The sequence below is a fragment of the Parasteatoda tepidariorum genome, chromosome 7 (assembly GCF_043381705.1).
Source record: "Parasteatoda tepidariorum isolate YZ-2023 chromosome 7, CAS_Ptep_4.0, whole genome shotgun sequence".
Lineage (NCBI taxonomy): Eukaryota > Metazoa > Arthropoda > Arachnida > Araneae > Theridiidae > Parasteatoda > Parasteatoda tepidariorum.
The window spans coordinates 49,320,105-49,334,404 of record NC_092210.1 but is presented as its reverse complement, the minus strand read 5'-3'; the positions used below and the strand labels follow the sequence as shown (position 1 = coordinate 49,334,404).

Genomic DNA, 14,300 nt, shown 5'->3' with positions numbered 1-14,300 from the left:
TTATGATTGTATATTTAGCTATACAAATTAAAAGAACATAGTCAACTAACTAATCTTGTGAATGCAAGAAAGTACAATCTACTAGTCAATGCCAATAAACTAAAAAGTTTACTTTTATACTTAATAAAGGATGCAAGTCATTTTAGAAAGAAAATTATATTTATATGTGTCTTTTTAAATTGTTTATAATAGTTTTTAAATATTTCTGTTTTGATATAAAAATGTATATATGCTAATTTTTGGCTATTAAGTGCTCCCTAAAATTTTCTTGAAAAATTCCTACCTAAAATATTTCAAAATTTCACTGCACCTCCTGAATTCTATCAAAGAGTGTTTTTTTTTGTGTTATTTGCATTTTCTTAAACTCTCATTATTTAATTACTGAATTTCTCTTTTAATTATTGAAATCTGTAGACCTTTCATTGTAACTGAATAGTTATATATTTTGAGATGAAATTTGAGCTCAAAATAAAATGGGTATTTTCCCTTTTGAATTACTGAAACTAAATAGATATTTCTTTTTAGAAAGTTAACACCATTATATTTTAAAAAATAAGAAAGTTAAAATTTACTTTGTAAAATTCTGGAACAGATACTATTCATTGGCATAAATGATAAATGCAATATATATGAAAACAACAGAGTCCATAAAACAATTTTGTGGACTCTTATAATCAATCATATGCAGGTTTTTTAAAATCCTAGCAATAGTGAATGTATGTATAATTGTAGTACTCCTAGTATGCTATTAATGGTTTTATGGATCCTGAAAATTATCTTTATATTGTTATCAAACTGATTAATAATCATTTTAGCTGAGATAAACTGAGTGAAAAAAATAATTTTAGCTGAGACAAACTGAGCCAAAAAGAGATTTTAACTGAGACGAAATGCAATTTCTGGTGAGACAATTTGATATTTTGCGAGTAGCATCCCTGAAAGATAGAAGAGACTTTTTTTCCTCTTTTTCTTTAAACTATTTTGTATTAAACAGGGTTCTTAGTTTTGATATTCCTGATTTTTGTGCTTGTTCAGAACATACCAATTTCTAAGAATACAAATTCTAATTTTTTTTTTGAAAATATTGTTGAGGAATCGAAAAAGTTTAGTTTCCAATCCAACATCTTTTTATTTTAATTAATTCTACTAGAAATTTCAAACTTCTGTAGTTCATTAATTCAAGGTATACAGCCTTACCTGCAAAATTCATTGTGTCAAAACTTTAGTTTTACGTTATAAAATTTTTATGGTGATAAATTCAGGGTTCACATGCTTATATATTGTTTTAATCAATTCCTGAGAATATATATTATTTTAATCAATATCTGAATGAATCAATAATTATTGATTCATTCCTATGAAAAATGATTAATTCCAATCAACAGTACAATAATTATATCATAGAATCATAACATTGAAGGATCATCCACTAGAATTACTTTGGTACAAAAATGTTTTGTGGCATATTTGTTTCCATCCCAAATTTATTTAAACCTTACTTATAAATTATTTGATTAAGAAAATCTTGAACTCTATTTCAAATACTAATTATATATTGTTAAGAGAGAATATTAACTATTTGATGTTGGTAATTTTTGTGAATGCAATGGTACTATAATAATTTTCCATGTGTTGATGTAAAACTAAAGTATTTATAAAATTATGCAGGAAACTGTTAAAGCTTTCTGTTCTAAACCAAGCAATTCTGAAAAACAGCATATTAATGAAATAAATTGAGAATAGTTTATTATTCTTTAGTAATAAAATTTGCTTTTATTATTTAACTAGAGCAAATGACCCTTTTTTGCTGTTCGAAATTTTTATTTTTTAAGTTGTCTGTTATATGGATATTGCTCTAAAAAAAGCCCTGATTTTTTTTCTTTGGACCACTACGAAGCCTGCATTATTGTCTTCTCATGCAAATACTCCTTATACTCTACTAAAGTAATAATATATTCTTACACTCTATGGAAATCAGCAAAATTTCTATAAACACTTAAACTATGAAATTGCATAATAACATTTGTTAATAGTGTGTGTTCAATCTAATAAATTCTTGTTTTTCATTATAAGTTATGGGTATGGTAATTTCCACTTACCTTTTATTATGGACCGCCTTTTTTAAATGTGAATAAACATTTATTGTTTCTAAACTACAAGGTGATAAAGATGATGAATATACATAAAAATGAAATGATTCATGATTTATGGTAATTAAAATGGTGATGAGGGATTATGACGGTTAATTGCTGCAAGCCGTACAACAACTAACTTGTAAGTTTTTAAAAACAAAAGTTGTTATTTTCTTGTGTGCTCGCAGCGGAACCTGGAGACAGTTTTTACTGCAAGGGCTTGCGATAGTCTGAATGTAAATACATATATTTTGTTACATCAGTTTATAAAGTTAATTTTTTATTAGGTCAAATGTAGCCTATAGTTTGATTTGCATTGTTATGAAAACACATTTATAAATCTTAAATTTAATTAAGTTTTTTGATTTGTCATTTAAGTCACATTAGTTCTTAATATTATGTTAAACTTAACTTTCTGATTTTAGGAAAAAATAATGCTAATTTATAGCCTAATTATTTGTGTTGCTGAAACTCATTGTCAGTTACTCCTGGAAACTATTTTAGATAAGCCTGAAAAGAAGGATTTTATACTGAAACTAATTAGCATCATTCTTGTGAGTATATTTAAGTTTATTGGTCTTATTTTATGTTGCAACTTCATATGGCTAAGAATGTGTATATGTGCTCTAATTACGAAAAAGTGTTTAAATAAATGAAAATACAATAACTACTAACTTGTTTACTTCAAAATAAATTTTTTATGTAACATTAAGAGAACAAAAAGCAATTCAGCAAAGTTGGTAGATTAAAAATAAAATAAAAATGTTGTTACTCCTAACTTTTTAATTTCCGAAAGAAAAAAAAAAGGGTGCAACTAAATCTAAAATTAGGGGAAACGGAAGTAATGCTACATGCATAGCAAATCATTAATTAACAAATCATCAGAGAGCTGTTAATATTATTTCTTATATTTAATGTTGTATTATTAAATCTTGTATAGATATATAATATTTGCATCAGACTTGGTTAATTACTTTAAAAAATGTTCAAATTCAATCAATCAAGCTATTAATAAATTTTCACATAAGAAATGTTTAGTATCATATTACACTATAGTGTATTTAAATACTTTAATCTTTTTAATGTTTTCTTTTGTATTTCAAAACAGACTTTTTGCTTGATCATTATAAGTCTGGCTTCAGTATGATCCAATGAATTTATATTAGTTTTCATCATTTGTACCATAATAAAATTATTTGAACTTGATAGCATGTTTGTCAATAGATTTTAGGAACTAAAAGCTTTTATGATTTTAAATTTAAATGATTTTTTCCCCTTAAATGTTGATGAGCTAAAATGTTTGAAACTTTAAATTTTTAACATAGTATATTTGCACATTTTGATTGTTGTGGTTACATATTATATTTTGGTTGCATGAAAAACCTGAAAAAAATTATGGCTAATTATTAATCTAAGTATTATGTAATTGTTACTAATTCAGAATTGCTAGCTCTTACTTTTATAATTGTCATTAGCTCATTTGTATAAAAGTTTCTGTTAAGAGAGAGAAAAAAAATAATTTGTTTTAATATCATTTCTTTTATTAATATTAGTTACCTTTCACTGACTGATTGTTAGTAAATAAGTTAAGAAAGCTTACATGATATTATTTTGTAAATTGTTTTTTATAAATACTTATTTCTATTTAAAAACACTATTAATAATAGGTACAATGTCATATTAAAAAAAAAAAAATAAATTTCTAGGCACTTAAATGCTATTAATTACTGTTTTGTGAAACATCCTATTAGTTATGAATGCAAACTTTCTAAAATTCTGCCTGGAACTAATTTTTCAGTCTAAAATTATAAGAGTAATTCTTTATGATGAAATTAAATTTTCTTAAAAAACCTATACACGTTTGGGTGCATCAAGGACACGTTTGGGTGCATCACCTTCATCAGTAGGATAAGTAGCAGGGTTTGTAAAAACATATTATTTAATCTGACAATGGTTATTTTATACTTAAGAGATAAATACAACAGTCAAAAGTAAACATTTAAATAGCAGAGAATGAAAAATTAATAATTTCCAAAAAATTGGACAAATGTGGTATAGCAGCAAGATCACTAATGACAAAGTTTTTTTTTTTTAATCCTCTAATTTTAATGTTTCGCTTTTATTTTACTACCATATTTATCTCTTAAGTATAACGTAACCTCTGTCAGATTTCTATCATCTCTGTTTTTACCATTCCTGTGTTTTATCAAACTGATGAAAGTGTACCAAAGTAACACTTTAACGTGTGTATATTTTTAATAAAAGATTTTTTTCATTTTTGTTTTTAAACTATGTTTTTAATAGAAAAAATTTAATGAGTTTAATATTTTTTAATTTTTTTCATTTTCACCTTAATGATACAAAAGTATTTTTAAAATTAATATATTCGCAATACTTAGAAGTGTTTCTTTTTCTTCCTCTGTATTTTATAAAACACTTTGGTTGGTTGAAACTCTTGTATTTTCGCAATCAAATCTCATCTTCTGAGATATCAAGGAGTTTTGGTGTATAAGCTCTGAATTATATATATTTTTTACTGTTTGCATTTCAGTTTTCTGCAAAAAAAAAAACTTTTTTGAGTATTTGTTCTCATTATTTATCAGAAATGCAGCTCAACTCCTGGTCAGTATCCTGTTGATGAAGTCTGCAGCGAGCTTGCTTTTGGATTTTGGTATGCTCTCCAAGTAAGTAGTGATTGCATAAACTAACTCTTTAAAATATCGCATAACATAAAATATTGAGTAATTCTAGATTATTTCAGAAATAGTTATAATTTATATTCAATTGTGATCATATATTTAATATATATATATTTTTTTAAAATATCGTTTGTTTTTTAAATATCGTCAAATTAAGACATATTAAAGTTATGGGCCCAAAAAAAAAATTTTTTTTTTCTTCATTTTTATAATGATTTTATTATTAATCCCTTTAGTGTTTTGGCAATTATTCCATGGATTTTCGCACTGTTTTAAAAATCCAAATATTTTTATAGAATTTTATCATGACATGAAAATTTTGAATTACACGTTTGAGTATCTAATCTCCCTTTGGTGCACCAATTCCATCATAAATTCATGTGGTCTTGCTAGTTATTTTTGTCTGTAATAACTCAATTTTTCTTAAAAATTCTAGATGATTTTGATCCTATCCCGCAATAGGCATCCTCAATTAACTAATCACTTTTTAATGTGTTCGATTCATGACAAACTCATTATAAATGTGGCTTTGTCCATTGCTTTTTCTTCAGTTATTGCTATGAGTTTCAGTTTCATTTTTAGAATTCTGATATTTTTAATAGAGTGGTAATATAGCAGTTTTTGATATGGTTTTCTGCAAAGTTTTTCAAATTAATTCATTTCAATGTATTATTATGCATGTGTTTATCTTCATTTTGCCTCTAGACTTTCTAAGATTTAGTTAACTTTTAGTTGATTAAAATTGTCTTGTTTTTAGAGGTTTCTGGATTGTAGAAGTCAGGTTTTTTGAGGTTATAACTGCATAATCATAATATTTACCTGACATCAGGTCATGTTGAAAAATTTTTATGAAAAATTTTTATGAACAATATTTGATGGACTAAATTTTTATTTATGTTTTTAAGTAAATTAAGTTCAGTTGTCAAATCTATTTTTGCGTAGTATGAAAATGTGAAGAAAATTAATACTAAGTAAGACCATCTCATTATTTACAGGGTATCCGGACACCTGGAAAGTCATGAATTTCAGTATTGAACGAAATTTTTCATGAAATGTCATGATTTTTACTATTTTTTTAAAAAAATCTTGGAAAGTTATGGATTTAGGTCTCTGAAAAATCTAATTTTTAAAATGGAATCCCCCCCCCTCAATTTCATCCTGTTCCAAATATCTGAATTCCTAACAAATTACCACTCAGTCATATTTTATTAGAATATAAAATGATTTTATGTTCTTTAAAAATTATGGTGTTCTTTCAAAAAAGGAAAGAAAAAACATCATTTCTAGAGCAAATTATCTTTTAAACTCTTCTGTGATTTAAGAATTTTTATTATTATTTTTTTTTTTTAATTTTATCAATTTAAAATTCTATTTGAAGCAAATGAGTTATTGACGAATTTTTTTTATTCCGAAATGAGAACAGAAAAATCAGGAGTATTTCTTTCCTTTCTGATGAACAAGAAAAGTATCTTTAGAATATAATTCTGCTGAAAAAAAATTATTTTCTTTTGTAATTTTGTTAGCTATTTTATTGTTTCAACTCTTTCTTTACTCTGTTTTTAAAATTTAAAATCTATAAATATGAAGATGCAGAGTATAACAGTTTTGGTTATACCTATCATTTCAATTAATGTTATTATAATGCTTTTTTTTAATTTATTGTTATGTTTTTGTCAGAGAAAATAGTAACTTTGTTAAGTCATGAAGAATTCTTGGAATTAGTCATAAAAAATCATGAAAAGTCATGAATTTGAAAATCTAAAATGTAGCAGATACCCTGTGTTTAAATGTTTTATTTCTGTTTCAAAAAATTCGGAAATTAGGTATTGTATTGTTTTTTTAATTCAACAGTGACTATTTAGGTTAGTCTTGTGATTGATTCTTTATTTTAGGATTCCATCGTTTCCACCTCCCGAGGTTTTGAAAGTCTTCTCTTAGTGTTTTATCCCTTCTTCCAAACATTATTAGATTCCTACTTAATAAAACTAAGGTATCCTGCTGATGATGTTTATAGACGATGGAAACTTGGTAAGATAGATGTACCTTTGCATTATCAATGATTTTTCTTATTAACTGTCAATAAATTTTTTTGTTGAAAAAATTATTTAATTTTATTTTTTTCTTGTAAGTGACTTATAAAATTATGTTTATTTCTGTTCTTTTTTGTTTCTTTCTTTTTAGATGAGAGAGAATCTTTCCGTTGTTATCGTCAAGATATAGGTGATTCAGTGGTTTGTACACTTTTATTTCAAAATTTATTACAGAAATTCCTATCGATAAACATTTCTTTAAAAATATTTTTCTCAGTGTTTTCTTAACCAATTATTTAAATTTATATGAAAGGAAATGAATTTTACTTCTCTAAGGAAAATCTCCAATGGGCAGGGAATAAAATTTAGTTATTTTTACAAAATAATTTTGCTTTTTACAATGGAAAATAAATCACTAATATTTTTATGGCTACTTAGTTTAAAATAGATTATTTTACTGCTAAATAAATGTGGAAATATTAAAATTTTTCATTTGTATGCAATGCTATTTTAAGAACATTTATTATAGAATTTTATTACCGAATCATGAAATCAGAATATTTTATGCAATTTAATGTTATAGTTGCAGGGCTGATTGTGCTCCGGAAAAATCCAGATTTCCGAAATTTTCACTAACAGTGATCCGGAAGTTTCTGGAGATCAAAGGTCCAGACATTTCAAAAAATCATTGATCGCAGAAGTTTCTGGAAATCAAATTTTCAAATGTGGAACTTATAAACACAGTTAATTTTATTTGTTTGCAAGGGAGAGCCAGAGAGATACTTTATAAGCTTATATTCATGATTAATATTCTTTTTTTATCAGTAAATAGTTATTATAATCATAAACTCAGGAAAGAAAGACATATTTGTAAATTTTATTTACTTCTCCAGGTCATCATAGGTATGTGTAAATGGTATAGGTATGTGTAAAATTTTAAATATATTTTAAGTAAACTAAGAAATATTGAGAAAAAAGAAAAAAACTTGTTTAAATTTTTTCTAATTTTTCAATTGAAACTCTTGTTTTTTTAACTCAAGAAATTTTCCGGAATTTTGACTTGGGCTCACAATCACCCCTGTTTCTTAACCAATTATTTAAATTTATATGAAAGGGAATGAATTTTTCCTTTCTAGAGAAAACCTCCAATGGGCAAGGAATAAAATTGAAGTTATTTTTACAAAATAATTTTGCTTTTTACAATCGGAAAAAAAATTGCTAATATTTTTATGGCTACTTAGTTTGAAATAGATTATTTTACTGCTAAAAAAATGCTGAAATATTAAAATTGTTCATTTGTAATGCTGTTTTAATAACATTTATTACAGAATTTTATTACCTAATTATGAAATCAGAATATTGTATGCAATTTAATGTTATAGTAGATTAAACAAATATATTAATGAAATTTTCTTGGCTTTATTGGCTACGGCTTTGTTGAGTTTCGTTTAAGAATCTTTCAGTATCTTTTACAGAGATTTTTTCTGCTTGTTTTTAGCAGTTTTGCCTGAAATAACTTAAAACATCATTTCTTGAATTGATAGTTTACTTTTGAATGATTTTTTTTCTTTAATAATTTTGTAAATATGTTATATATTTTTTACTTTGAAAAACAATTGTTTTATAATACTCTTTTGACTTAAGCATAGTATATTTTTACTGATTTAATGCCCTTTTATTTTAACATTAGAATTTGCTATGAGTTGCTTTATTAAGTTTTGCTTCTTATAATTTCTGCATATTTTAGTCATTAATCTAACAGATTGTCAGTTTTTAGTATTTTTCTATAGATGAATTTGTGATAAGAATATAATTTAAGTGAATAGTAATAGAAAAGTAGTGTGGTCTCATTAGGAAGTTAAATATATAAATTTACTTCTGTTAAATAAAAATTAGTGTTTGATACTGCACATTTTGTATCTTAATGCAACAATACGTAGGTTATCTAGCTTTTTAAAAATCAAGAATTGAGTTATAATTTTTGGTATCAGCATTTTCGATTGAAAACAAATATTTTGAGTGATTTTATTATTGTATCAGATGCATATTTTATTATTGAACTTTCTTTCAGATGTATTGCTATAATGTATTAAAGCATTCAGCTCTGGCTAATTTAATGGCTCACTTAGAACTAGCCACTACTGCTGCAATTAATGACCCAACACAATGGCAGGTAATAATTATATATTCAAGATTATGCAGTAAATACCATATCTGCTAAGACTGTAAAAATGCTGACATGTATGAAGTTTCATTTACTGATAGTTGCATTTTTTAAGTGATAAAAATTAATTATACTTTTAACTACAGAATTCTGCTAACTCCTGCCATTTTTGAATTTACTGCAATAAATTTCCCTGTAATTACTAACTATACAAACTTTGTTGGCAAAAGAAAACCTTAGTCTATGTTTTTTCAACTGTACAATGTCAAACGATTAAAATAAAACAAAATTCAAAACATAAAAGTAAACTGAGTAATTGAACATACTTAACAAACAATACAAGATATAGGTGTTAGGATCTGTCAAGGATTGCACAAATTCAAGCTCGAAATGCTTTTCTTTTTAATAACTACCACCCAGGATTTTGATGCTTGCGTACCAGCAAATCCCGACGGTCATGATAACTTTGAGGAAGACTGCTTTTAAATGCCTACAAATGAAGTGTGCAATTAAAAACTTTCTGAAGCTCACATAATTACTTATAAATATTAAAGCATTGTAAATATTGTTATCTCTTTATGCAATAAAATCAAAAAGAAGCAGTAGCTGCTTATCCATCATTAAAATATTCAATTATATTTTGTTTAAAAAGATGGAAGTGCATATTGTTTGATCCATCAAGTAAACGAAACTTTTTACATTTTCGTTTTTTGTATTTTTGCAGTTATTATTAGCCTGTTATGAATAATTATGCCACTCTTTTTTTCTTGTTTTATTTCATTATTAAATGTTGTAACATGTTTTAATTTATTCTCCCACTTTTACTTCAATTCATATTTATGTTGAATTTTGCTAATCACAACAATAAGACTTATTAAAAAATAAGTTCTAGTAATATTTAAGCTAAAGTATATAAATTCACTGTATAATATAGGTTGATATTATATATTTAAAGAATGTTTTTTTAATTGTTATGATGCATAGCATTTTACCTTCCAAGTTTTAAGTCCCTGGGTAAAATTGTATTGAAATTTCCTTACTGTATACTAATTTCCTACTAAATAACGGGGGAAACTAGTTTGTTGATGTAAGAAAGCCTGCATCTAAAAGTTTTGAAAATCCCAGGACTAGCTCAGGGAGTTAAAAAAAAAAATACTAAGCAATAACTATATAATCGAATCAATCAAATGTTTTTTCTTTATTTTATAAGTTAAGTAGACCTGAAATAGTTTATCTGATGGTGCTGCGCTGAATCTTTTTCAGTTTTAAGTTTAATCTGTTTATATATATATACATGCCTGTGACAGCTATAAATTTTTATTTTCTTTTTTTTTAAATATTGTTAAACTGCTCTTGATAGACCTTAGACTACTGTTCTATAGGACGAAAAAACAAAACATCTTTAAAGGAGAAGGGAGAGATAAAGGATAAATATTATATATATATATATATTATATATATATATACATTATATATATATATATNAAAGAAATAACATAAAAAGATTAATTGAAGCTTTTTATGTTACATATATATATATATTTATATTTATATATATATATATAGAATTTTATAATTAAATCAATGACTTTAAAAGAAATCGCCTGTAAGAGTAAATATTTTTGTAGTTCATTATCTTTCATTTAAACCCTTATAAAATCATATGTATTAAAAATAAATATAATAAATTTTAAAAATGTTTCGAAAGTATTAAAAATTTACTAATAATACTAGCAAATAATGCTACGCGGCTTTCTAAAACCACTATATCATTCAAGATTTTTGTAATATTAAATTGTAAAAGTATCAGGGAAATAAAAAATGAAAGATAAAAAATTTTTATTTTTCATTCGAACTTGAATGAAATGTTTCAAATAATGATAAAAATTGTACTCATCTTTTGAAATCTTGTAAAAATTAAAATTTTAATTTATTCCTGTTATTTGTTTTATGATAAGACGAAAGAATTTAACTTTTTTCTGAGATATATTTTATTACTTAATCTCCTCTCATTTTATGCCATTTTTTTACTACCAAATTCATTTGATATGACATGATGTTTATTTCAGTATTTAGAAGCCTGCCTTTTTGCTTTCAAAGAAATAGCTGAAAGCGTGGATATTAAAGAAAATTCTTATTTACCAGCATTTATGGCTCATTTAAGGAATATTCCTCTTCAACATGTAAGAGTGATTTCTGGTGCTATGGAAGCTATAGGTATTCTATTTATTTATTATGAATTGAAAAATTACTTTCATTCATTAATATAATGTTGTAAAATTTCACATTCTTTAAAAGTGCTTTAGAAAGAGTATAAAAATGTAATATTGTTTTGTTATTATCCATGCCTTTGCTTCCAGTAATAACAGGGTTATGTTTTTCCCTGTTGAAAAAAAAAATTGTAAATTATTAGCTCTGTTGATTTAGTTTTAATTTAATGTGTTTGGAGACTTCTATATCTTTTAAAAGCTGTTGTAAAACTTGATTATGCTGCTTAAGAGTATTTTTTTTTCACTTCTAACAACCTTGTCAGTCAAACTAAGAATACCATTATGGTGACTTTTTCTGCACTCAGTGGAGAATTAAACTTAGTAAAAGGGATTACAGTCTTATTGTGTTTAATAATTGATGAAAGATTCCTTCCATTAATAATGCAAATTACACTTTTAAAAAATAGTGATGAGTTCAATTATCTATATTTATTTATTGTTTTTGAAATAAATAAATGTTATGTTTTATATTTATATATGTTATCTTAATTTTGATTAAGAATATTTAATTATGAAAACCAAAAGGAATCTATGCAAAATTTTAGTACTATCATAATTCTTTGAGTGATGCTGAATTATGAGTAAATATTATGAAAATAAACTATTAAGTTTTGATTGGAAAGTATGTTAGGAAAAAATATCTTGTCTTGTTAAATAAAAAATGTTTAGTTAGGTTGTTATGATTTAAACTAAGTAATGAATTCAGGAAACTAAATGTTGTGAAAGAAATTTTGTATTTTAATAAAATGATTTGAACAAATGTGCATATATGTTTGCACAAAGGGAAAACATGTGATGTGCCTCTGAAAAAGGGTTAAAGTGGGCTTGCCACGCAGTTTTTCCAAGCGTTTGATGGTAACACTCTCTGACCATGAGAGTATGGCAAAGGCTCCTCTGTTTGAAACTGCACAAACACTCACGGTGACTGCAACATAATTTTAAGGAGGAATAGGAACAAGAATAAATTACTTAAATAGCATAAAAGTTAATATAACAACGGATGCAACACAAGGACAAGCGCAGTAGATAGTAACAAGTAAAACAATGGTGGTAAATACAAAAAAAAAGCTATCTGCATAGAAGTAAGAGTAATATGTTTATTTAAACCTATCCTGATTCTCATAAGATTGATACTAAGACTATATCGTAATCTGGAAATGGCTGAAGTCAATTACAAGTTGCAGTTTGAATGTACAGATTATAGTAGACTATTATATAGATTGTAGCATGTCTACCACTACAATTATTCAATTCCAATTCACTAGTATATAAGACTTGTTAGCTAGATTTTAGTTAACATGTCTTATTTCCATTCACTAGTATATAAGACATGTTAACTAGATTGGGGTACCTTTTCATAAATTAAAGTTGACATTCTCGATAGCCTCGCCCCACATTGGTGACTTGCGGACGTGGTCTGAACACGCTTTCCTCGACTGAAACTCCCACTTCGATTTGAACACTCTTACTTTGATGGATGGTCCACATTGAACAGTTGTCTTGCTATTTGTAACTGCAACATTTTCCTCGTCACGCTGTTGTTACACAGCTTCGATCACAATTAATGTCGACTCATATACACTCGACTGCTAATGGCAACACACGAACGACACCACAACTGTTAACTTAATACAGTTCTCATGATCAATACTCAAACTCCGGCGATCTGAATACAGCTCCCACTTTTCACACAAAAAAAACCAATGAATCGACTAGTGGTATCCGTTCATCGAATTCTATCACAGATAAAATTCTTATGGGGGAGTACTATAGTGTGTGTACCTCTACAATTATTCAATTCACTAATATACACATTCACTAGACTTGTTAACTGGATTCTATGCTGGGGTACCATTTTCATAGATGAATGTTGATATTGTCGATAACACATGCTCCACACGATCTTGATGTATGGTGCCAAAACTCTATAATAAAATTATAATTATCTCTAATTTAAAATCAATGCAAATTCTGATATATAATATTAAATAATGTGGTATGACATTGCATTTGATAACTTCGCTCTCTGGTGACAGATCCCATGTTTACCTAAACTGACAAACACAAGGAAACCTCAAAAGTAAGCAAACATAAGAATTTGGAAAGTAATGTCCGTTGATTGACGCATTTGATGTCATCCATCCAAGGAACGTTACAAACAGGCATGCTCTACACCGGGTAGTTTAAAAGCATGCGAAAATCATAAGTAATATTTGAATAACTGATTAAAATGGGGCATAAGAAAAACAAATTTAATCTTAAAACATGGGAACAATTTAAAATGCATTTATTTTAAGTTAAAACAAGGAAAATTCCTATAAGAGAGAGTTTACATTCTCAAGTTAGTGGTATGTTCTAATGTTAATCTTTTTGAGAATAGAGGGGAGGGAGTGATTTCCTCTTGCTAAAAAAGAACTGATTTATGCTATAAAACTTGACAGGTTTGTTATGCCGAAATGTTTTAACACTGTTATTGTAAACTTGTTGTGTGCTGATAATTAGTAAGTATTTTGCAAAAGAAATTATTTCTACTTCACTTTGGCTGTGAGTACATCAATAATTAAAAATGTTAAGTTTTGGGAAAAAGTTTATAAAGAATAACTGTAATTTAGGAAAATGTGCAATAATGGATATAGTTGAAATTTCTTCGCTAATATTTAATTCAAATTTTGATAGTGCAAGATTTAATAATATTTTGGCTTAAATTATGGGAAATAAAAATAATTTTAAATGTTTTCTTATTATAGTTCTGATAAATCAAGTCCATTATTACTTTAAAAAGCAATTAAAATGCCTGAACTGTGCACCAGCTTTGGAATTTATTACTTAAAAGAACTGTATTTTTATTTTAATTTTTCAATTGAATCTTGGTTTCAGCCTTATAACACCCAAATATTAAAAACTAAAGAACATGAAATTAAAACAAACTTTTAGAGCCTACAGTGCTCTTAATCTACTTTATGAATAGAACTTGATGATATATTTATTCAGGTAAAACTATGTGT

General features: G+C 26.1%; 1 protein-coding gene across 1 annotated transcript in view; it reads left to right on the top strand.

Moving 5' to 3' along the window:
- LOC107448795 (importin-13-like protein cdm) overlaps window positions 1-14,300 on the top strand; it is a 39,327-nt gene that overhangs the window by 13,435 nt on the left and 11,592 nt on the right. Inside the window, exons 8-13 of the mRNA XM_016064135.3 lie at window positions 2,558-2,686; window positions 4,736-4,816; window positions 6,724-6,859; window positions 7,013-7,062; window positions 8,933-9,034; window positions 11,095-11,242. Of these exons, the coding sequence (XP_015919621.1) occupies window positions 2,558-2,686; window positions 4,736-4,816; window positions 6,724-6,859; window positions 7,013-7,062; window positions 8,933-9,034; window positions 11,095-11,242 (646 nt within the window). The remainder of the gene's footprint in view (window positions 1-2,557; window positions 2,687-4,735; window positions 4,817-6,723; window positions 6,860-7,012; window positions 7,063-8,932; window positions 9,035-11,094; window positions 11,243-14,300) is intronic.